General features: G+C 40.3%; 2 protein-coding genes across 5 annotated transcripts in view; one reads left to right on the top strand and one right to left on the bottom strand.

Moving 5' to 3' along the window:
- Positions 1 to 254: 254 nt before the first annotated feature.
- Positions 255 to 18,735, bottom strand: SLC25A40 (solute carrier family 25 member 40). 3 transcript variants are annotated; one of them, XM_048510761.1, is made up of 11 exons: positions 18,598 to 18,735; positions 14,960 to 15,059; positions 12,839 to 12,898; positions 12,282 to 12,388; positions 10,794 to 10,861; positions 9,399 to 9,523; positions 7,696 to 7,869; positions 6,364 to 6,473; positions 5,189 to 5,270; positions 3,779 to 3,859; positions 255 to 902 (listed from the first exon to the last, which is right to left on the bottom strand). In XM_048510761.1, exons 2-11 carry the CDS (start codon positions 15,048 to 15,050, stop codon positions 784 to 786), a joined length of 1,017 nt encoding a protein of 338 aa, XP_048366718.1. In that variant the 5' UTR covers positions 15,051 to 15,059; positions 18,598 to 18,735; the 3' UTR covers positions 255 to 783. The 3 variants fall into 3 exon arrangements, with proteins under 3 accessions (XP_048366718.1, XP_048366719.1, XP_048366720.1); XM_048510762.1 differs by lacking the exon at positions 18,598 to 18,735 and adding an exon at positions 18,189 to 18,549; XM_048510763.1 differs by lacking the exon at positions 18,598 to 18,735 and adding an exon at positions 18,476 to 18,549.
- DBF4 (DBF4 zinc finger) overlaps positions 18,705 to 25,210 on the top strand; it is a 19,798-nt gene continuing 13,292 nt past the window's right edge. The window contains exons 1-7 of one of the 2 annotated variants that reach the window (XM_048510759.1): positions 18,705 to 18,847; positions 19,195 to 19,291; positions 22,570 to 22,745; positions 23,184 to 23,378; positions 23,819 to 23,869; positions 24,479 to 24,548; positions 24,660 to 24,736. In XM_048510759.1, coding sequence (XP_048366716.1) covers positions 19,246 to 19,291; positions 22,570 to 22,745; positions 23,184 to 23,378; positions 23,819 to 23,869; positions 24,479 to 24,548; positions 24,660 to 24,736 — 615 coding nt within the window. In that variant the 5' untranslated portion in view covers positions 18,705 to 18,847; positions 19,195 to 19,245. Of the gene's footprint in view, positions 18,848 to 19,194; positions 19,292 to 22,569; positions 22,746 to 23,183; positions 23,379 to 23,818; positions 23,870 to 24,478; positions 24,549 to 24,659; positions 24,737 to 25,210 lie in introns of those variants that run through there. The other variant, XM_048510760.1, reaches the window with a different exon arrangement.

Here is a 25,210-nt window from a genome sequence, read left to right as displayed (position 1 = left end):
GCCTTGTTCATATAATACAGGTAGTCCAGATTAGTTAGACGCATGATAGTAAAATCATCAATTAAAGTAGGTTAAAACAGTTTGCCATAGATCAGGGGTAGGGAACCTGCGGCTCTCCAGATGTTCAGGAACTACAATTCCCATCAGCCTCTGTCAGCATGGCCAATTGGCCATGCTGGTAGGGGCTGATGGGAATTGTAGTTCCTGAACATCTGGAGAGCCGCAGGTTCCCTACCCCTGCCATAGATGAAATGGCAAGTGTTCCTTCAAGGGAAGAATTGACATTTTTGTATTATGGTAGCATTTTAAAATAAAGGAGTCTGGACTAGTATCTCTATGTTTAAAAACACACAGTTTGAAAAGTACTTTTGAAGAAAAGTGCTAAATGCAACTGAATTGTGTACTATTAGATATCTAGCTGCATTTTCTGAGCTAATTGTGAAACCTGAAAATAGGGGAAGGGGTGTAAACCTGGGCTATGCGAAGTAATAAAGTACAATTTTTGCATCGTGTCTGCAGATAACAGCAGCTACACTCCTCTGTACCTGTATTTCCCCTTGTACTGTGGATCATCAAGGTGTAGTTCCTTCATGCTGAGTTAATTCAGTGTGCAGGATTCTGGGCAGGGATCTGCACAGCTACCAAGTGAGGGTGCCTAAAGGCAGGAGTGATGGATAAGGGCCTTTTGAGCCATACTTTAAGACTCAATCTTTTCCCTTGCAGACCTTGTTCAGTGATCCCCTTTCTGCACACTGATGCTACCTGAAGTTTAGAGAAACATCATTAATGGTTATTCATGTCTCTTTCTTTATTTAATCTGCGGAAGAAAGACTTCCCATATTCATAGCTGCTGATCATTATGGCACAAGCAGGAGCAACTTTGGTCAGTCGTGGAACAATACCTACAGAAAGAAGAAAAATTTACTGGAGCTATTCAACAACAAACCGTGATAAAACACTAACTGGACAACGTTAAAATCAGTATATAGTAGAAATACTTACATTTCTTATAAGAGGACAGGTCTATCAGTGGCTGCTAGCCATGGCAATTAAAGGAAAGTAAACAGTGCCAGAAGGCGTAATCAGGAGAAGGCCTCAGCTTCTACACCTTGTTGTCGGCCCTCAAAAATAACTGGTGGGCCACTATGTGAGACAGGATGCTGGACTTGGCCACTGATCTGATCCAGCAGGGCAGCTCTTATGTTTGTACGCTATTCTTCCTCTCCCAGAAGTAAATGGAAGAGGCTATATTAGCTATGGGTCACCATCTGTATTAGGTATAAGTGCCATTTGTTATTTTATCTATTGTTTAATTAGTGTGCTGACTGTTATGTTTTAATTCATATATATTAATATTTATTGGGGTTTTATAGTGTTTTATGAAAATTATTTGTACACTGCCCAGAGCCCTTCAGGGGTTGGCGGTATAACTAACTAACTAACTAACTAACTAACTAACTAACTAACTAACTAACTAACTAACTAACTAACTAACTAACTATAGTCTTCTCAAGACCTCCCCGACCGCTCGCATGGGATGGTCCCAGGAGGGCGGTAGGCATGCACAGCCTTCGCACAGGCTGGCCGTTACCGGTCGCTTGTCTCTTGGCTTCCAGCTCGTCGCAGAAGCCAGGGGACACGCCCCCCACAGCCTGGAGTGACGGGCTCTGGAGCCCAGAGGTCAGGCATGTCCCCTGGCTTCATGCATGTCGGCTGTAGGAGACAAGGTAGGCATTCGGGAAAGGGGGAGGAAATGGCACCTTTCAGCCACTGCTGTTCGCACGGCAGTGGTTGGAAGCCGCTGTTTCCGAAATACCTCGCTCAGGGAGCGAGGTTCGGAAACAGCAGCATTGCACCACTGGGGAGTTGCGAGGCCGCTGCTGCTGCGATGCAGCAGCGGCAGCCGTGCGAACCCCTCCCCAGGGACGCTGTTTTTAGCGTCCCTGGGTCGCTGTATTCCGCCTGTGCGGAAACAGCCAAACTATTCTGAGCCCTGAAACTAAAGCCTAAAACATTTGATAATTATCTTTGTTTTGCTTGGAAATAAATACCATTTGAGTTCATACTTGCCCTTGAGAGAGCAGAGGAATGCAGCTCTAATTTTTTTAGTAGTCTTTTTTATTCCATATAGCTTGTTTCTGTTTTGAGAATAGATCTACTCTTACAGAACAATGTTCAAAGCCTTCCTCCACTCTAATGAATGTTCTTCCAACTTGAGTAGCTCTTTCTTTGGAGGAAAAGCCACAAGATAGAATCACAGAGTTAGAAGGGACCTCCAGGTTCATCTAATCCAACCCGCTGCACAATGCAAGAAATTCACAACTATCTCTCCAAACACCACCAGTGATCCTTGCTTCATTCCCAGAAGATGGTGAGAATTGTAGGATCCCTGGTCAATATGGCTTGTAGGAAACTTGCTTCTTGACGCTGAAATGGTGATTAGCATTACCCTGGTCATGTAAGAAAGGGCCACAAGAGCCAAGCACTGACACAACCCATCCTGTGCTCCTTCTCATGATCTAAGTTCACAGAATCAGCATTGCTATCAGATGGCCATTTAGCCTCTGCTTAAAAACTTCCAAAGAAGGAGAACCCAAAGATGGAGGAACACTTCTTAGAAGATGGTGGGATCTACTCCGTTTTTATTAAGGAGGAGACCAAATTTCAATTTGGGGTTGATTCAAATATTGCACTTTAAGTATTGCACAACCAAATCCTCAAACCCTCAAATCCTTTCCTGTGATTGTTTGCATGTATTGTGCATAAATGCCAAACAGTATCTAAGTGGCATAAAAAGAAACAGAAGAATCAAAAACAGTAGTGAAAACTGGGAAATTTACTATGAAATAATTAGTTACACTGTTAGCTCATCTCTAACCAACATAGTTGACTGTTTGAATTTTTACAGTTGATCATTCAAAAGATTTCTCACATGCTGGTCAGTTTCTAAAAATGAAAGTATAACTGTTGCTAGTTCTTGATAATTCCTGTTTAATTCTATTAAAACAGTATTCACTATGCTCTAGCTCTTTTCCTCAGTATTTAAGATGTTTCAGCTTCAGTATTTCTTATGAAAACTCATAATGTAAGCTGCTATAATTTGCTTAATGAGTAGGAAAAGAGAAGGTGGCTATAGTAGAGGTGAACTTCAACCAGGGACTTCAAGGCTTGTAGCTGATTGACTTGCCTTATTAATGTTCCTCTCAAATGGTTAAAGTATTGTGTATCTCCACAGTATGATAATTTTCTTTAGTTATTTTATATGCTAGTGTGCGTGTATATGTGTAAGTACCATCAAATCACTTCCAACTTATGGTGATCCCATGAATTAATGATTTCTCAAACATCCTATCATACAGCCTTGCTACAGGTTTTGCAGAGTTGTAGCTCCCTTTATTGAGTCATTTAATCTCAGGTTGGGTCTGCCTAATTTCCTAATGTCTACAACCTTTCCTAGCATTATTGTCTTTTCCAGTGAGTCTCATAAAATACATGTATAATTTAGTTAAAGGTAATATTTGATCAGAGCTAGCACCTAATACATCCTTGCCATAATAAAAATATGTATATCTCATCTCTTAATTCCTATAGAGTTCCCATCTTAAATCCAAACTTTCATTAGGCAACAGCTACTTCTGTACCAAAAAAGGTTTGCAACTAACTCCCCCATTTTAATAACTTTAGTTTCCGTGGTAGATTGATATTGCTTTGTACATAATACTACTACTATCAAGTAGGGTGGAAATATTTTTTTAAAAAAACTTTAACCAATACTTACCAACATATAAGCCAGTGAATCCATTTTTAGCAACAATTCTCTTCATTACTTCCCATATCGATGCAGGCCTCTTCTGTGATGCTAAGAAACAAAACAAAAAATGCTATAATGGTTGAAAGAAAAGTGGATGTACAATTAAATGTCAATGACCCTTCTGTCTCATCCTCACTGGGGTGGCAAATTGCATTGTGAAGCATTTATTATAGTGAGGGTGATTTCGAACACAAAACCATCTTATCCCATCTACTGTATATAAACTAAAATAATTCTAGAACATAACCATTAGCAATATTTACGTAATATATTCAAATACATAGCTTATTATACTGCTGAGAATACTGAAAAAAAACCCCAAAGTAACATGAAGGGGAGTTGGAGGGCTGCCTTAGGATAAGGGAATTGCCCACCTCCTCCCATACACACACAGATCTTCGATGAATTCCAACCAATGAAGAGGTAGACAACTGGTGGACTGGCAAAGTTTCACCCATATCCCCCCAGCATAAGTGATTACTCTTCCTGCCCTTCTCCCGCTGCAGGGAGGCAAGGGATGCCACCAGGAAGCTGCTGCTTATCCTCCTTGTCTTCCCACACCAAGGGGCAGTGGTGAGGTAGGGCAGAGAACTGCCATGTATCCTCTTTGTAGGGAAGCTGCTGACTGCCCTCCTAACCCTTTCACACCAATGCAACACAGCAAAGTGAGGTAAACAACTGCCACCTGTTTTCCTTACTTACTGGCAAGATGACAGGGTAGAGGAAAGAGGACAGCTGCTGCCAAGGCAACATTTTAAAAAAATCTGCACAGCCAATCAGAAATCTTGCTGGGCAAAATACCCACCTTGCCACACCTACTTCCCAAATACATTTGGTGGGAACCAGAAAAGGTGTGCAAGTGTTTTGGCACCTCGTTTAATGAGTAGGCTGGTCCTGGGTAGCTACTTTTTGCACAAACTGCAATTTCCAAATACAGTCACCCCTCCCATATTGCAACTTTCCACACTGCAGTTTTCCAGATCATGGGTGGAAAATCACAGCTCAACACAGCCATGGAGCCATGCTTATCTGGAGACCCGGGGAAGGGGGAGAGGCGGCAGTGTCGCAATGAGAGCTGATTGAGGCAAGTGCAACGCAAAGCTGTAGCCTTAAAGGGCCAAAAGAAGGAAGGGCCAGAGGGAGGGACAAAGAGCCCAGTCCTGGGGGCGGGCCTTGGCCTCAAAGCTGGTAAATTTTATGTGGTTGTACATATTGTAGGGGGGCACTATGCCCCTAACTCCCACATTGTGGTAATCTATCCATAGTGTTACAAAGATGTAGATGATGGTGAGAACTCTTCAGAAAGGGATTTATTAGGTAATGCATTAGATGGTGGATCTAGAAAAAAACATGCTGAGTAAAAGATTAAGATATTACCGGGTGTTGTTTCAGATTCCCAAATTTCCGTCTGTTTGTGTGTTTTTACTACATCAAACGGTAGTGTTAATAAAGCAGCAATCTGATGGAAGAATTGTATAACAGTCAAATCAAACATTTCCAGTACAGCCTCAGTGCAAGTATAAAATGCATACTGAACATAGGCTGGCTGACAGGTTTATAGTTGCCCTGTTAGCCACAATCTAGCACACAATTACAAGTAGTAATGTCCAATGGAACTGGATGGGACTGCCATTTGTGAGACAGAAAGCATAATGAACAGCAAATTTTACACTTTAAACAAAAAGGTGAGCCCGTTCCTGTGAAATTCAGTGCTTAGCCCAGAATCAATATATTTTATTTATTGTACAACCTTATGTGCTTATGTGTGAAAAGAAAGGAAAACCTGCAAATTGCAATATAGTATATGCATACTTCTGAGCAAATATGAATGGAGTGAACTGTTGAACTACTCAGTTGTTTAAAGCAGCTAAATGATAAACATAATACAAGACCTGTCTCAAAATACTGTTTTGCCACCCCAGACAACACTGCTATGCCTATACTTTAGCGATCAAGCCCCACTGATAACAATTTCCATTAATTTCCAATTTCCATTAATATACAGACTAAGGGTGACTCATTATTATGCACAACTACAATGTCTTCCTGAAAATAGGTACTACGGCTCCATTCTCATAAGATTTTTAAAAATACTTAAGTAAAGTCAGAAGCAGCTAGGTTGCAATCTAACATAATCACATTTCCAATTTCATGGGCTTAAACACTTTTGCGTGATTGTGTCCTAAAATGCACTATGTTTCTCACTTAGAATGGCCTTTAGTGTGTGCCTTTCTTTGCATGTATGGATCTGTTACTTCCATCGAAATAAATGGGAGTAGTCTGTGTATGCATGAATACTCTATGCACCTCTGAATAGCCATAGAGACCTGGATCATAGTGACTGCATCCAGTACAAAGAAAGGAATTCATGCTGATGTTCAATTTCAATGCTGATGTTCAATTTAAATGACCTATCTGTATGTTTAAGTGCTATTTATTTCAATAGGATATAGGCAGGCCTACTTTTCTTTCCATTGTATCAGTCTCAGGCTCCAATATTTTCACATTTTGAGTAAATACTTGCATGTATTTAGCATTTTATGGACACTTACTGAACCAGCTGCTGCTCCTGATGAGAAGGTTATCAGGAATGTTGCCTCATGTTTGCCTGATCTCTTGCACAACCTTTTTTTGAAGTATTCATAGTTACACCAATAGAGTGCTTTGGAGACAAATGGTACAATTGGCTAAGTCAAAAAACTGCGACAAGAACATGTTTTTAACAGAGGATAAGTTGAAAATGGAACAAGTACATTAAATGTCTAGTATTATTGTGTCTATTGTATTGTGTTTTTGTAATTAGAATGCTGTGTTTTAATGGGGTTTAGTTTTAATATGTACAGAGCCATAATTTAATTATTCCTGGTTGTTTGTTGAGGGCGGTATACAAATGTAATTAATAATAATAATAATAATAATAATAATAATAATAATAATAATAATAATAATAATAATAATAATAATGTAAGATTAGTTATAGCAAGCAATTTGATCAAAACCCTATGCTTTCATAAGTCTATTAAGTATTTGTCATATTCTCGGGACCGCATCTCCCCATATTGCCCTACAAGACTCCTCCGTTCATCGGAGGGGAATCTCCTAGCAATCCCTGGCCTGAGGGACATTAAGTTGGCTTCGACGAGAGCCAGGACTATGGCCCTGGCTCCAGCCTGGTGGAACAAGCTGCCTGATGATGACACAGCCCTGCGAGAATTATGTCAATTCCGCAGGGCCTGCAAGACGTGGCTTTTCCACCAGGTCTTTCCCAGCTAGCCAGCCGGATTGATTGAGCATAGTACAACAGCTTTGGTCTCCTTCGGTCTTCTGCTTGAGGCCCCTTATGTACAACATACAATAGCACAAGTCATAAGAAATTAAAAGCCAGCATTTTAAATCCAGCTGAATTATAAAACTAATGTAAAACGTGTAGCAGTTCAAATAAAATCTCATAAAACAGTTATCAGGCTAGAAGCAGGCTGCAAAACAATTTAGAAACATCAACCCATAATTTAAAACCTGGGTTAAAAAATGCTTGGCCAGTGCCCAGTTTTAGGTGCCATGTGAGACTAAATGAGAAGGGCATTCTACAGGCGCCACCGCTGAAAAAGTCATGTATCTGGATACCACCTGATCACTGCAGGTGGAGGAACACAGAGATGTTTGTGAGGATATTCATCAACAGGATGAACAGTACAAGAGGAGGCAGTCCTCCTCCTCCTCAAGTACCCTAGCCCTTCTAATTAAGAATCAGAATTCTGAATGGAATTTGGAGTCCTTAGCCTGCCAAATGGTCAGACTGGTTAAAACATCAAAAGAAAGGAAAAACCTGTACAGCACAAGAATATAATAAATAGGTATTTCTGTTGCTGAAAACCAAATCATACCTGAAAATGGAACATCTCTAAGAACAGTGGGACCCCATCCTTTCCAGAGTGAGAACCAGCCATTTTTGCTTACATTACTACTAATGCAAGCATGCAACTGTGTGTAAGTTAACCGGCGAGACTGCATTCTTGTCCTAATCAATTCAACTGGACTTATTACAGTCGCTGAACACACTATAATTAATAAAATAAGAGAAAGTACTTAAAAGATATTTGGCAAAAAAGCAGTTTCCCCATAGCGTTTATGAGACTATATTTCTTTCTGCAGTTTTTCACACTTTTAAAATGAGTAACCAATAATGAATAACTACATAATATGGATAGCTACTGGTTTAAACATAGCAAATTCAATTTTTAATAGAGAAAATTCAAAATGTTATGAAAAATTGTTTGCAATGCAGGTTTCAAACAAAAGTTTAACTTTAATACTAGATATTAAAGATGGGCATATGACTTTTCATCCCTCAAACAAATACTGTTTTTATTTAAAAATAGAATTTTCATCATATTCAAACCATGTAATCCTTTAATTTTAACAGAGTCCATTTCCATTTCTTCAGAAAGGGAAATAGAAAGGGGTTCAACTCCCCACATCTACATATCTCTTTTAATCTTAAAAATGTTCAACCCCCACTTGGGTAAATCTGATTCATGCAAACATGTTTCCTGCCGTCAAACTGTTTGAGCCTAAGATAGCAGCTGTCCCTCAACAGATGCTTTGTTCAGTCTCTGGAATCTTCATTTAAAGGATTTCAGATTACAGGTGGAAAGCCAATAGAATAGTTGATGTTCAGCTAGATTATCAGAGAACTACACCTATCAGTTGGGCAGCATGGCCAATTGGCCATGCTGGTAGGGGCTGATGGGAATTGTAGTTCCTGAACATCTGGAGAGCCGCAGGTTCCCTACCCCTGAGCTAGATGAATCAATGCTCTGATGCACTGTAAATCAACTTCATGTGTTTAGCTGTGCTCTCTTCTAGACAGCAGATATGAGTACTTCCATGGATGCCTTGGCAGTTTGTGCGTTGCACAACTGCAATGTTTCTGAGGCAGGTTAAGAAGTTACAGCTGGCCCAGAAGGTTGCTAACTAGATTTCTCTTTGTTTTTGTGTTGAAAGCCTACAGATTTGTTGTCTTGGAGTGCATATGCTAGTAACTATTGCTTTTAAAATAAAGAAAGTTCATAACTGTGGAGCTTTGTTGCTCTTTTATTTAGTTATTGTGAACAATTTCTCATTGCTGTTGGTTATAATTAATTGTAAGCCATTTCAATGGCCATGTTTTTGGCTGAGGTATGGAATATAATTGCAGATAACGACAACTATGCTTATTGTTAATCTTGATACAGACATAGCATTAATGGCTAGTGCTGAACAAGAAGGAAGGAGAAATTTGAGGATGCAAAAGCAGGAAGGAACGAAGGGCACTCTTCCTCTTAATCGTTGCTAAGGTTATGTCTGTGCTTGGTAAAAATCTTTAACTCCAAGGAATATAAACTATTTGACATTTGTTTTATGTTAACAAACACTACATCACATAACAAAACAGTAATAGTGCAACTTGACAGTCATGATGATTGGCATATAATACAGTTCTTGAGACAACTAATGTGACTTCACCCAACCCCTTCTTTTTAATCTGTATTAAATATAGAGCAACAGAAAAGATGCTGTATAGGATATTAGAGATCTTTTGACTCACGTCTGGCTATGCCACCTGCAATAAGTGGAATGTAGTCATTATCTTCTCCTAGTTTAGAAATGAAGGCATCGCGTAGTTGATCATAGCAGGTAAAATAAATTACTGTTGATGGAACTGACACTGCTCTAAAATAAATATAAATATTTAGTGAGGCCTGTCAATCATTTAAAATCTTTTTGGTCAATTAACTGTCTTCCCTTTAACCAATCAGCAACCAATTAAAATATTACAGTGATTCAGAACTATTTCAAATTACTTTTTTTGTGAAACATGTCCTCAAGTAATAGTCCTTCATGAAAAGATGTTTTGGTATCATTATAAAGTAGTACATTCCGCTGCAGATCTACTGCATTCTTTCAGCACTCCAGTGAGCAATATTTGTTTGTGAAAAAATGCAGCGCTTCTGGTAATATTATGACAAGATTGAATATTACACAGAACAAGTTTCATGGGCACTTTTTGGATAGCACCAGTGATAATTACTCTACCAAAATTCATTCTACCATGGACATTTCCTTGACGCAGACCATTTTCTTATAATTTACAACTTTTTACAAATTCTTTAAATGCTGAGTGTTCTGAAATATCTGGACACAAGTAATAATTTGCCCTTGAAATATTTTTTTTGTTTAAATACCAGCAACTCTTTCTCTTTCTTGAGTGTGATGCCGTGACAAGTCAGTAATAATCATAGCTGGAAATGGAAAAGTTTTCAACAAGTCTGCACAGAGAGAGAGACAGAGACAGAGACAGACAGACACACAGACACACAGACAGAGAGAGAGAGAAAAGTCTGCAGAGAGAGAGAGAGGCCCCTTCCGCACACGCAAAATAATGCGTTTTCAAACCACTTTCACAACTGTTTGCAAGTAGATTTTGCTATTCCGCACAGCTTCAAAGAGCACTGAAAGCAGTTTGAAAGTGCATTATTCTGCATGTGCGGAATGAGCCAGAGAGAGAGAGAGAGAGAACAAGGAAGGGTCTTTTAGGAGGACCTATTCTGAAGGAATATCGTTCTCCCCTTCCATTCATTTAGGTCTCCTACTATTACACAGATGCTCCTCCTGCCCAAAACTTAGCATTGAAAAAACATTCCCTTTCACACAGAATAGAATAATGCTCCTCAGACTGTGCCTGTGTGATGTACGTGGCCATAATCTAAAATTAAGTAATATTTTTTCTTCAGAATTATTTATATTCAGATGTTATCAGTTGGTTGAGAGACATACAAAGTTTTTAAATTTAATTTTAACAACACTAATTTTGCTATTTACTTCTTGCTTTACAATATGTACAAGTTTGTTTCTATCAGAGATGAGGAAGGTTAATAATATTGTTCCTGCATATACAGTAATAGAAATATACTACTCAAGACAACAAGAAAATATTACTTACAGTGATGGAGGCAGTCCACTCCACAGTGCTTTCGCACCTTCTCTTTGAACAATTTTCACAAAAGCATCCTAAAATATCCAAACACACAGACAGAAATAAATGGCTACAGATTTCTGCAAATTTTGTCGGTTGGTATGGTGGCTAGAAAATGGGAAAAGCTGCAAAAATACGTATGGTCAAAAACAGCCTGTCAGATATCTGAAGAAGTGAGCTGCCAGAAATGTTGCTAGTCTTTTAGATGCTATTGGACTCTTGCTCTTTTCTACTACAACAAACTAACATAGCTAACCATGGTGATTTAACTGCTTGGCACATAAATAGTGTCAACCTAAACTGAGTAATACTGATTCCTACAGACTTAAAAGGGTGCAGTTCTGTTCAAAACTGCATAGAAAGATGCTAGTCTTTGCAAATAATGTGGATAGTTTAAGCTGTGTAAAAATTAGGCTTCTTTGTGCTTAAAACTAGCATGTGTCCATATTTCTGTGGGACTAGTTTGTTTCTAACATTGGGGCTCAAGAAAAGTTTCCTAGATAATGACTATTATAACAGGAGGAAAATATTTGATTAGTATATTTACAAGACTGCCTTTCCCCTGAGCATGTCTGTAGTTACATAGCTGAAATAATGCCTTAATTGAATGTTTCAAAAACCATGGAATGGTGGCAGTCCAACTGTATCCTTGTCCCTTTCTTTCTTGTGACATCTAGGCTAACACAATGCTTGCGGCAATATTATTTCATTGTGCTCTCATTGACAATTGCCAGTGATGTGAGACAGGAGAAGGAAATCACCAAAGCAATAACAGCATGACATATAATGAATTTACCGGGACATTCCAAGGAAGAGGAGAAAGAGACACAAGGCAGTTTCGTGCCTCTCATGATGTCTACTGGAATCCCAGTCTAAAGAATCTTGCTTATCAAGAGAAAGCCAGCAGTCAGACATCTTTGTTTCAAATGGACACTGGGTGATCTACTTGGTTTATTGCAACTATACTGCCTTATAGCACAGTCATCTTGGATTGGGACGTCACAGAACCTGCTGTGAATAAAAATGCCTTTTACTTTAACAGCTCTAATCTGAATTGGTAGGCCCAATTTTGGGCAAAATATACCACAGGTAAATAAAACCATATACTTCCTCAAACTGGGCCTATCTTACTACCAAACGTGAAGCCTGGCCCAAGATCCAGAAACACTTGTCTCTTGAGTAAGTTACATTCAGCTACTCTATTTTTAAATGCAGGTTTGTTTTTATTTGAAGTAGCTTTCTGACTTTCAATCTTCTTTTTGAAAAACAGTAGTATCTCAAAACATAAGCAAAGTTTTACCACAGTAGTGAAAATGGTAAGTATTTAACATATGTGTATTAATTTCCTTTTTTGAATACAAAATACCTCAAATCTATTAAATTAAAATTTTTAATTCATGTTAATTTATATTACAAAGGTAATGTTTGTGGGATTGTGTATATATTTCACCTTACCCTCATGCCAGTAAAGTGCCCAGATGTCTTATGACCAGTTTTAGTGGCTCCATTTTCATAGACACAAACATGATCCGTAAGGCCATCAGTATCCAGAAAAGATTTTCCTGATAAAAGAATGAATAGAAGGCAATAAAGCTGACTTACATGCAGAGTTCAGTTGATAAGGGGAGGGGGGTAGAGGTATGATTTCAAGCACATTTTTATGTGCAGAAAGCATGGAGAAGACATCTTAAGGTTTATGTCTGAATTATATTTCTGATTTCCTTCATACACTGCTACTCTTATTTCTATGTGAAATGTGGTTGCATGTCAGAGGCACTTCATGAATATTGCCCAAGAAGGAACTGTTGATGAACAAATATGACTTCCCATTTCACTTTGCCACTTCATTCCTATATTAAGCATATTTTCACCTTTGATCACACAGAGTTAGTATCACTAACTCTGAATTAAACTGAACATGCATACACTGACTCTCATATATATGTCATCAATATTCCACACTTTCCCTGCACATTACCAAACTGTAAAGCACTACAGCTATGCAGAGGTACCTTTGAGGGATGGATTGCTCTGGACTTGTAGTCGGACTTTGACAACATCTAGGGGCGTCACTAGGGCAAAAAAATCCACATCATATATATTTTAAATGAATAATTTTCTTTACCTGCAAATATTAATGTGTGGCTCAAAATTTAAAAATATAACTACATGACCAAATTAGCATATGAAGTATAGTAGTATATCAGCATTACTATAAACACACTCCATAATATGTGGTTGAAGAATTCCTTGGAAACGAAGTCACAGCTTATTCAGGAACCAATATTCAAATATGATTAATAAGATAAATACTTTGTGTTATCTATTGATTTCCAAGTTCATCTTATGAGCACTTGCAACTGAAGGATTGCAATTCTAAGAACACTTTTCTGGGAGTAAATCCCAATGGAAAAAAAAGGGACTACTTCTTAGTAGACGTGTGTTGGATTGCTCCGTTGTCACCATTCTGAAAGTGGTTTTATCATAATTCCCAATACATAAAGGAATTATTTCCTTCTCAATAAGAAGCATTACACAAGAGTAAGAAACAGAAGCTTTAGAAAATTTCCGTAAGTGCAATAATCAATAACAACATTATACAAATTGTGCTAATTCAGATAGTATTTTGAGTTAGCCCTGCATATTCTTTCAAGATGGACCTTGCTGATGAAGATGTCTTTCCTCATGCACAGCAAGATCAGTGTATCTAATTCTGAAAGTGGCTGCTAGAGAGTGTATTGAAACACCTGTCCAACAAGGCCACAGACATGACAGGGCAATTTTTCTACCTTTCTGAGAAATCCCACATTTCCAGAAAAATTCTGGAAGTTTAATAAAAATCAGAGGGGTTTTAACTCTCCATGGAAGACTGCTATTTATCAATGCAAATGAAAAGGAATCTTGCAACATAGTACTGCAAGGTCTTGTCCACAATATTTGGGACTGCACAGCAATCACAGTAAACACAATTAGGATTGGGAGGTAAAGATGCAAGCAGCTGCTGCTGGCATGTTTCCCCATAAATTTCCTCCCCTGGTCAGCGGCTGTTCCCCTGCCAACACCACCAGGAAGTTCTCAAGTTTTGCTTTGTTTTTAGTTGGTAACTTAATATTGTTATACTGATGCAACATTACAACAATACAAGTAAAAGATCCTCTGAATTCCCAGGTTTCCATTTCTTTAAGCCTACAACTCTAGCCCCTTTCATTGCAGAGATATGTCTTTCTCTTATATCTCAGCAACAAAAGTGGCTAAAAACTTACTTTTCAGAGAACATCTTACTAAGGCCTCAAGCTTCGCGACGTTTGCGCACGCCAAGAGTGCGGGCGCGCGTAGGGCGCAAGCCCGCTCGCATGAACGGGCGGCGGAGAGGCCGGCGGCTGCAGGCGGCTCCATGGAGCCGCCGCTTCGCCTTCATTGTTTCGTACATGCCGAGTCGCTCGTTCATCGCTGCCCTCCCACCCCCTGGAGGTCGGAGGACAGTGTGGGCGGGAACATGCGACGCCCAGCTAGCACGGTTTGACGAGGACACCGTGGAGGGCGGAGACGGAGACAGCGTCTTCCCAGCGGCGTGATTCGCACCGCGCCGCCGGGAAGACGCTTCCTCCCCAACAACAACCCTTTAAAGGGTTGTTGTTTAGGGCGGCCTGAGGCCGCCCTGGGGGGAGGGAAGCGCATCCAGGTTGCCGCTGCTGCGTTGCAGCAGCGGCGCCTGTGCGAACGGCGGCCTGGGGGCAGCGTTTTTACCGCCCCCAGGCCGTCATTAATTGGCCGTGCGGAAACGGCCTAATATAATTATAATGTTGTATCAATACATCGATAGAGTTGTTGATTAAAAAACAAACAAAAAAGCCTCCCCAGTGGCCATTGTGGGGAAAATAGCTGCCCTGGGCAGAACCATGAAATTCTGAACTTTTCTTTCCACATGGTAACAATACAGGCTTTGCTGCTATCTTTCCCAAAACTTCAGCACAAAGAAAATTTAGGAAAATTAGAGGAAAGTCATGAAAACCCTGGGAAGTGCCCATGTGCACACGATCCCATGGAGAAAAGAATGTTTTTCAACAGCAGTGAATCGTAGGCAAATAACCTGTGTGGAAATGACCAAATTGAGTTCAAATATTGATTCTCACCCAAAAGAGATGTAATAACAGCACCACAACAAGAGGAAATTACTCGTTGATAAGTTGCGACTTTGTATAATCCATTTGCTTCGGGATCCATAGTTTAATCCTTGAAAATCATAAATAATTTTAAAAAGTAAAAACAGCACATTGCAGTTTGTTTTTAATACTCAGATCAAAAACTATAACATGTAGCATTATTAACCAGCAATGACCCTTTAACAATACAGGTCATGTTTATTATGCCATCAAATTCTGAAAACTGAGCATTTAAACAGCACACAACTAAAAACAGAATTTGTAAGTGGCCACTTTGGTCCACTGCCATTAACCCTATGCCACCAGAACTTCTTCAGGTCTTTTTTTAAACTAGCAATTGAATAGTGTTATAACAGTTTTAATTTGAAAAAAAATAGTCTTGCTGTGTGTATTAAGTACTGTCAAGTCGATTCTGTCTTAGGTTTACCCTATACATTAATGATCTCCAAAATGTCCTATTAGTAACAGCCTTTATCAAGTGTTGCAAACTGAAGCCCATAATTTCTTTTGTAGAGTGCATTAATATCATGTTGATTCTTACTGTTTTCTTGCTGCCTTCAACTTTTCCTAGCATTTTTTCCCAATGACTCTTGACTTCTCATAATGTGACCAAAGTACAATAGCCTCACTCATTTTAACTATTAATGACAGTTCAGGCTTCACTTCTTGTCTACGGTATCCATAAAATTATCCTCCAACACATTTCAAATTAATCAACTTTCTTCCTATTAGCTTTCTTTATGGTTCAACTTTTACACCCATACACAGTAATGGCATGAATTATCTTGACCTCAGTCACCACGAACACATCTTTACATTTAAGAATCTTTCCTAGCTCCTTCGTGGCTGCTCTTCTTAATCTCCTGATTTCTTGGATACAGTCTCCCTTCCGGTTGATGATGAAGCCAAGGAATGGAATATCTTTAACAATTTCAATTTCTCCATCATCAGTCTAAAAGTTATATAATTTCCCAGTACTCATTACTTTTGTTTTCTTGATGTTCAGCTGTAATTCTGCTTTGGCACCTTCTACTTTGACCTTCATCAGAGGTCACATCACTGTTTTCTGTGGTGTCATCTGCATATTTCAAATTGTTAATGTTTCTTTTACCAATTTTCACTCCGGCTTCATCATAATCCATAAAAACACCAAAACATTCATCATAATCCAGAAAAACACCAAAATATTCATAATACCAAAATAGAATCTAAACAACATTTACTGAAAAGTTTAAAGACCTTGTAAAGAACAAATTTGCATAACTAAGTTTAACTGAACAGGAACTGAAAGAACGATGCAATGAAATCAAAGATATTATCAAGGAAGAATGCACAAAGGAGCAGCAGTGGTGTAATGGTTAAGAGCAGGTGTACTCTAATCTGGAGGAATCAGGTTTAATTCCCCGCTCTGCCACTTGAGCTGTGGGGACTTATTTGGAGGATTTAGATTAGCCTGTGCGCTCCAACACATGGCAGCTGGGTGACCTTGGGCTAGTCACAGTTCTTCTGAGCTCTCTCAGCTCCGCCTACCTCACAGGGTGTTTGTTGTGAGGGGGAGGAGGAAGGGAAAGGAGTTTGAAAGCCCCTTTGAGTCTCCTACATGAGAGAAGGGGGGATATACATCCAACTCTTCTTCTTTTTCAAAGACTATTCCTGTAGCCAAAAGAAATTAAAAGTCTTGATAGAGGACAGATACAGCTTGTAAAATTGGAGATAGACAAGAAGCAAAAGTAAAAGGTGACAGAAACAGAGGCATAAGTGCAGTGGGTAATAAAGAACACTGACAGGAAAAACATTGATTTGAAATGGGATGCTGGAGGAGAGTTTTACAAATACCATGGACTGCCAAGAAGACAAATAAGTGGATTCTAGATAAAATCAAGCCTGAACTGTTCCTAAAAGCAAAAATGAGTAAACTGAGGTTGTTATACTTTCGTCGCATAATGAGAAGACAAGACTCACTGGAAAAGATAATAACGCTAGGAAAAGTTGAAGGTAGCAGGAAAAGAATAAGACCCAACATGAGACTGATTGACTCAAGGAAGTCCTCAGTCTGCAAGACATGCTCCAAGCTGTTAATAATATGATGTCCTGGAGATCAATAATTCATAGGGTCGCCATAAGTTGGAAGAGACTTGACAGAACTTAACACCTGCACACACATCAGAAGCAGGATCCAAAAAAGCTATTGTAAGCATTCCCAAAGAGGCTTCTGATTTCCCCTGCCCCTTGAACCCCAAATCTCCATATAATGTTATAAACTGCTTCTCCAACTCCTCTCAGTTTCAAGGAAAATTTACCTAGCAGAAGGGAGAACTGTTTGAGAAGTCTAAAACTCCCTAAAGCACATACATCTTTGGATCTAGGCCAACAGACAAAATAATTTCAATACAGTAATTCAATTTCTGTGAAATTTGCAGGCTTCTAAAGCCAAACACTACTTTGAACTAAATCCATGTTCTGACAAGTTTGCAGTGAAATAGTGAGATTTAGTGGACTGCTATTAAGATAGAGGTGCAGCCATATCAGTCTGCTGCAGCAAAACAAAACAGAACTATGATGGCACCTTAAAAGACTAGCAGCCTTTATTCTAAGTCAGAGCTCACTTCCTCACTTCCTTTATTCTGTAAGTCAGAGCTCACTTCCTCAGATCCACAAAAGCCCATGTTGGAATAATGTTGCTAGTCTTTAAAACAGACTTCAGTTTTATTTGTTGTTAGCACATGCAGTTACTTTTTAAGCATCAACAATACCACTCTCTGTAACTATTTCCAGATGTGAACCTGGACACCTGGGGATAAACACCAGTAAGGCAAACATCTGCAAGCAATATATTCAGTTGTCATGCTTCTAGTTTAATCGTCAAAGGATACTAGTTAACTGGATTTGGAGCCATTTAAACAGGCAGTTGGCTCACCAGAAATTAGCTCCATAACTTGAGTTCAATAGGGCTGGCTAAAACTAAGGTAAGGAGCAAACACCCACAAACAAATCAATACAAGTGAATAACTGAACACCATTTATATTTGAGGCGACTCAAAAACAAGAACACCAAAAAGAAAGTCTAAAGTTTTATTGCTTTTTAAACTCAAAGGGGAGAAAGAAGAGGCAATTAAGTAAGAGGAGCAGTAGCATCACATTCGATCACCTCCTCAGCGTGATGTTTCAAGAGCAAAAGTGAAAAATAAACAGCACGTACTGAGCAGAGGCTTCCAACTGGTTATATTACTACGCTTAAACTTCTCATGATTCTACAGTTCCACTGTTTTAACCGGCGTAAGGCGCTTTGAGCCACAGCGAGACAGGTAGGTTATAACTAATATAAATGTGCAAAAGGGATGGAGAGATGCCAGCCAGCACGGTCCCTTTTCTCAAGGAACAGCAACACCTCTTGAGGTAGCCCGTCAACCCCCATCGATTTCCTCCGTAAACCAAACCAAAACTCCCCTATAAGAAACGCTCAGGCTAGGAGGGACGCCTATTCACCGGCATTTCGTAACAGCGCCTCACTAACTCCCATAAGGCTGCTTAATTCTCCCCCTCGCCGAAGGCTGAAAAGAAGCCCCTCCTCAGACTCGCACCACTCTCCCCCGCTCTCGCAGCCCGACCTGTCCGAAGGGCTGATGCCGAGTCCCTGGCAGGCCCTTTGGAGACTCGTGGGCCCGCGGCCTGAGGCTCCTCCTAGGTGGGTGGCGCCGCCGCCGCCGCTCAGTCTGAGGAACTAGGCGAGGCCAGCCGCAGGAGCTCCCGGCAGGCCCGGTTGGCCAAAGGCGGGAAAGCGTGGGCAACTATGGCCGGGGGACGAAGATACTGAGCCCGAATGGCCGCGCCGGGCTCCATGAGTCCCGTTACGGTGGGGTAAGGAGATGGCGGCGGGGAGCGGAGGAAGAGGAGGAGGGTCGGCTCGCGCGGCGGGAACGCACATTTCGAACGCCAACCGTCCCTTTGCGGGCGGCGGGTTCGGAAAGGGGCCGCGGGGGTGGGGGGGAAGCAGCGCGGGACACCAGGCGCGGCCCCCGGGGGAGGACAGCGCGGAGGGGGGCGGACCGAGGTGAGTGAAATGTGGGGAGGAAACTGGGCTAGGGGGCCGCCGTGGAGAAAAGCACGAGACGGCCGACCCGGGATGTTCAGCTGGCTCCACCTCTCCCAGCAACCCTTTAAAGAGTTTTTTAAAAGTCAGTTCCAGTGACCTGTTTCCTCTGTAGGCAGTAACCGTCACGGGGAGGTGGGGAGAGAAAATGTGACTTCCCAAGAAAATGAAACCAAGTGGCTTGAAAAGCAGCAGCAAAGGACAGTTTCCCTGTAAGTATCTCGAGTCTTCTTTCATATTGAAATAGGGGAGCTTTTTCCTTAGGAGCGCTCTTTTTGCACGTTGGCTGGAGCACTTGTTCAGTTTTTATTTATTTCATGTTTCTGGTAATTCCTGGATAAATGTTAAGGCGGTTGTGTTGTGCTTGGTGAGAAGCGTGCCAGAAAAGAGCCGGTTTGCTTTCGTTCAGAGAGAAGCTCAAAGGTGTGATTTGTTTTTGTTCAAATAGTAAATAAGCAGCTAATTGTATAAAGTAGATCTAAATGTTTACACAGCTTATTCTCTGTATGGAAATTACACCTAGAATTAAAAACGCCTATGTGGAGCAGCTGGCTGCAATTAAGGCTTTAAATGTAGTTGCCTTGAAGGAAGAGTTGCTTTTGTGGAAACTAAAGTGATTCCCTTTCATTGTTCTCTTGTTGGTTTTGCCACTGTCCTAGGCTATATTTCCATTTAGTCCAAAAGTTAGGAAAAAACCACAGCTTTTGTTATTCGCTTATAAAGCACTTCATGATTGGGATCTGTACAAAAATTATAGTTAAATGAGCCCTTCAAATCATGGGTTTGTGATCTGAATTAGTTTGTTGGATTCTGTCACTATATTTTAATACTAATGTCAATTTGAGGCCACATGCTGTCCCAAAAAAGCAGGCAAAGGTTAGTTCTCAAGTAATAAACATCAAAAAGGCACATTGTGGCTTATGCAAAAAATAGTATTGTTAACTAAATTAGCAGGTAGTGTTGAGAAGCTTTAGAGACTTATATTTACATGCTTAGGGAGGTGGTGAGCATCCCCTCACTGGCAAACTGGTAGTGGTTGGTGAACACCTGCAAGGGATGCTCTGATCTTGCATTGAGCAGGGGGTTGAACTAGATGGCCCTTCCAATTTTATGATTCTGTGCTTTTGAGACAGACAGTGAGCAAGATGGCCTATTAGATTCTAATCTAATTTGCTTCTTAGATTAGATTCTAATCTAATCTAATTTGCTTCTTCTGTGTTCCTTAGAGTAGCCATATATTAAGTGGCTTCAGTGGTTAAAATGCTGGGCTAATGTCTTGAGAGACTTTGGTTTGAATCTTCACTATGCCATAGAACAGGGGTCGGGAACCCGCGGCTCGCGAGCCGCATGCGGCTCTTCCGCCGCTGTTCTGCGGCTCCAGGAGCCGAGCCGCGGGCCCCCTCTTCACCCGCCCTGCGAGGAGCAGGGCGGGCGCATCAATCGCCCGGCGGCCGGCAAGGCCGAGCTGCCGGGCCCCTCTTCACCCGCCCTGCGCGGAGCAGGGCGGGCGGATCAAGCGGCCGGCAAGGCCGAGCCGCCGGGCCCCTCTTCAACAAGCCCTGCGCGGAGCAGGGCGGGCGGATCAATCGGCTGGCGGCCGGCAAGGCCGAGCCGCCGGGCCCCTCTTCAACCCGCCCTGCGCGGAGCAGGGCCGAGGCGCCGGGCCCATCTATGCCTGCCCTGCAGGCGTGGGGTGTGTGAGCGGGCGGGGGGGGGCGAGCGAGCAAGTGGGCGGGGGAGCGGAGGGGGGGCGAGCGAGTGGGGGGTGGGGGGGAGCAGGGGAGGGGGAGCCAAATGGCTCTTTGAGGGGAAAAGGTTCCCGACCCCTGCCATAGAAGTTTGTTGAGTGACCTTGAACCTCTCAGCTTTGCCTACCTCACAAAGTTGTTCTGAGGATAAAATTGGCAAGGGATAAATCATATTTTGAGCTGCTTTGGGTCCTCGCTGGGAAGAAAAATTATTATATTTATATATAATAAACTAAAATATCAGGCATCACATTCAACTATGTGCATGAGCCCAAATTGTTGTTGGATTAATGCCCCAGTTGCTGGATTAATACCCCTTGCCGCAGTTCTTCTCGTGCAAAAAATAGCAGTTATAAAGTAACTCTTGACTACCTGCATCATACAAGTGCAGTTGTGTGGGCTAACTGGAGTTAGCTTCAGACCCCATTGGGATCCTAATCTGGTTTAGAACTCTGGCTAATGGGGAGGAAAGTAACTGTAATTAATTTGTACAACTACATTCATATATTCTTGGGAAACTTGACTTAGTTTTTACAGCGGTTCTTAAGGGAGGAAAGCTAATGACAAGCAGCGTTTATATAACCATGAACATTTCTAGATCATGAATTTTTTAAAATTTGCTTGCCAACAGGCACTTATATTTCTCATTTGTGACATATTCACAGGATGAAGAGGGAGATTCCATTTCAGTGTATAAAAATTCTCTTAGAACCAGAGAGGTTGGATAATTTTTTAAAATAATCCTGTGTAAAGATCAAGCTTGCATTCAGTTCACTGGAACTTCAAAATGTTGCGGGATTGGCATTAACTTTATAACTTCACATATCTATCCCCCTTCTGTGTGCGGAATGTAATGTGTGATCCAAGAGGTACTATGTATATATGAGTACAGAGTGTGCATATTTATGTTATTCCAACTGAGGTTCTTGTTATTTATTTACATTACTTTACTTATAGTCCACCTTTCTCACAGAGACTCAAGGCAGATTGCACATAATAAGTCGGTACAATCAACTATTGTAGTCAGCTTGCTGAGAATAAAGGGTAGACAACTGGGAAAGGCAATGGCCAACCATCCCATAAATCCCCAAAACCATCCTAGTAAGCGTCCTGATGTCACCTCACCACATGGGTCAGTAATGACCTGGTATTTGCACAGGGCAATGCATTTACAATCCATAAAATGGGACATTCAGTAGCCAATGCATTAGGATTTTAAAAGTTTGAAATCACTAGAAAGAACTGAAATATGACATGAACCTTAACATGACATATTAAGTGATATGTAAATTACAAAATAGGATCCTACTTACTTACAATAAGGTATATGCAGCAGTATAGACCACAGTCTCAGCCATTTATCCAAGTACGTCTGTGAACTATTTGGTGTAGTGTAATCCTATTCCCTGCATGGAGAATTCCCTCTTGAATTTTACATAGTTTGTGGAAGGCCAGGAGAGTATGAGCCATTCTGATCTCTTTGGGCAGTGGAAGCACAATGGAGAACGCATGTGTACAAGCATTGACATTGCTTAAGGAAGGTAAGAGAGCAGGCATGCAAGGCTGACACCTGCTGATTATCTTACATGCATGTATGAGAAGAAGATAAGCAGAGCCTCAATAGATCCAGTTTTTTTCAAAGATGTGGATTTGTGTCCCTCAGCAAAATGCATTTACTTTGATTATCATACATATGTGCAAACAGACTTCAGTCTTGATTAAAATTTCTTTTTCGATTTTAGGTGATATGCAAGGAAGAACAGACAGAAGTAGACCTCCCTTGAAAACTGTGAAGAAAGCTTCCACAAAATCAGATAAATTAAAATGCAAACCACTTATTGGGAAGGTGTTTTATCTTGATATTCCATCTAATATCCTCTCTGAAAAAATAGCGAAAGATCTTAAGGAACTGGGAGGTGTAAGTTCATATTTCCTTTTTTTTAATGAAGATTACCACAAACTCTGAGAAAGTAGGCTGTACTATTAAGCCACAGCATATGAAGTAAAGATTTTAAATTTTTCTGTTCATTCAAAAATTCATTGTAAAAGTGAAAAGATCCAGGTGAAATCTCTAGTCTCCCTTGAGACTGTGTCATGCACAGCCTAAAGACACATTATATTCACATTGTCCCTATCTAGTGAGAGACCCATGCCAGCCTTCACCCTTATGTTATTCACTCATAGCTCAAAGCCATGAGATCATCACATTAAGGTAAAGCTGTTCTTTTGTGTGTATGGGGAAGGGAAGCACTGTTGCTTATTAAATTGATGTCAAATGCTTTTTTATATCGATTTTGCTTTGTATAAAATAGTACAGTGAACTTCTAAAACAAAACTTTTTTGCATTTTTGTTTAGAGAGTGGAAAGCTTCTTTGGCAAAGATATCAACTATCTAATCTCTAACAGGAAGGAAGCAAAATTTGCTCAGACTCTTGGACAAGTATCTCCAGTTCCAAGCCCAGAATCTATATATAATGGAGGAAATAGTTCCCCTCATCCAAGTAGCAGAAAAGATAAGAATGATGGAAGTTCATTTAAGATGGTGGATACAGTAAGTCCTGTTCTGTCTCCTGAAGATTTTAAAATTAAGTGCACAAATATTTTCATTTCCCCCCCCTTTTTTACAAGTTAAAATTGCGTTCATCAAAGCAGAGTGATGCAAAGGATCACTAGGATGTGGTCACTCCTACCCAAGATGCACTTATCAGCGATAGAAAGTACCCTCAAATTGCAGCTGGTTTATGACAGCCCTGTAGGGCTTTCAAGACAGTATATGAACAGATGTGGTTTGCCATTACATGCCTCTGCACTCTATTAGGTTTCTCCCATCCAAGAACTAAGCAGGGCTAATCCTGCTTAGCTTCTGAGATCTGTTGAGATCAGGCTAGCTGGGCCATCGATGATGTTTAATTAGATTTCATTATATACAAGTAGTGTAAAATCTAATGTAATGTAAAATCTTTAATATGCATATATTTCTTTTTAAATAAGGTGCTCATGAGCAGAGGGAAATCCTTAGTTGAAAAAGCAATCAAAGAACAAGTAAGTATCATTAAATAATTTTATTTTCATTCTTCTTTCTTTGAGTACTCAGTGTCTTAAGTGGACATGATTATCAGCCCCATGCTTGGGCAAATAGCCATCAGATTCACATATGCACCTGGAATTTTTTCCTACTTTTTTGTCACTTCGTTTCTCACAGTTTGTCTTTTACACATATACCCCATTTATAACCTCTAGATTTCCCATCTTCATCAAGTGTCCCCTTCCTTCCCCCCTTTATCCATCCCTTCTTAACTTTCTTGTTTTATTCATGTTCTACATAAAAAATAAGAAAACTTGCAAAAAAATTTAAAATTTGAATGGTTCAAAAAAATAGGAATCAGATTTTGACCCTTGTTTTGCCCATCTACTTGTTTTTTCACTGTGAAGGGGAAATGGTAGTGGGCATAGTGCAGATATTCTAAAATATCGTAACTACTAAAAACAGCACACAATTCTTTACAGCAGCCTTGCTAAAACTAAACAGGCCTATGTCTGGTCAGTCCTTGGGTGGGAAATCACCTGAAAATACTATGTACATTGCCTTGAATCCTATGACGGAAGAAGGTGAGATGTACATGTTAAAAATAACAAACACCTGTCTTTCAGGAATTAATCCCTTCAGGTAGTATACTATCCAATGCCTTGAGCTGGGGAGTGAAAATACTTCATGTTGATGGCAAGTATTTTTTTTTTCCGGTTTGTAAACCATATTTTTTTATTTTGTCATTAACATTCTTTTAGGAGAAACTAGATACAATATTTTCTAATCTTTTTCCTTCTTAAATAGATATTAAGAACTATATCGATCAAAAGAAAAAAGATCTCTGTCTGATCAAGAAATCCAGCCCAGAAGTCAAAGATGCAGTAAGTAGACATCTATTTGTAGTCATAAAATAGTGGCAGAAAGCACTGAATCTAGGAATATTGACTAGAGGGGCAGCTCCTCTCTCCCCTGAAATTTGTTTCTGTTGAAAGATACATTAAGTTGTATCCAGTAGGTTTTTTTCTCACTAAAACTTCTAACTGACAAAGAAAGATGTAAAGAGGGGGTTGGAATGCTGGCAGTTAACTTTGGCACCTGTTATTTTGTCTTATCTGAGCTTGGCGTTTCTCCCAGGCTGGCCATCTAGTGTGTGAACCAAGCTGTATAGGCTAAAGTTCTCTTGATATCTGTCTGTACTTTTCATCTCAGTTCTCGCAAGGACTCTGATGAAGCTTGCCATTTTAAATAAAGATCTTTCTGTTTCTAAGAAGATTCTATTGATATGGTCTCAGTCAGATCCAACTCATTGTACTGTGAGTTAACTTCTGAACAGGTGATCCAGACTTGCAGAGAAA

Source organism: Sphaerodactylus townsendi, linkage group LG11, assembly GCF_021028975.2.
Source record: "Sphaerodactylus townsendi isolate TG3544 linkage group LG11, MPM_Stown_v2.3, whole genome shotgun sequence".
Classification (NCBI taxonomy): domain Eukaryota; kingdom Metazoa; phylum Chordata; class Lepidosauria; order Squamata; family Sphaerodactylidae; genus Sphaerodactylus; species Sphaerodactylus townsendi.
Note: the sequence above shows the minus strand (reverse complement) of the source record. Positions and strands in the feature narration are given on the sequence as shown.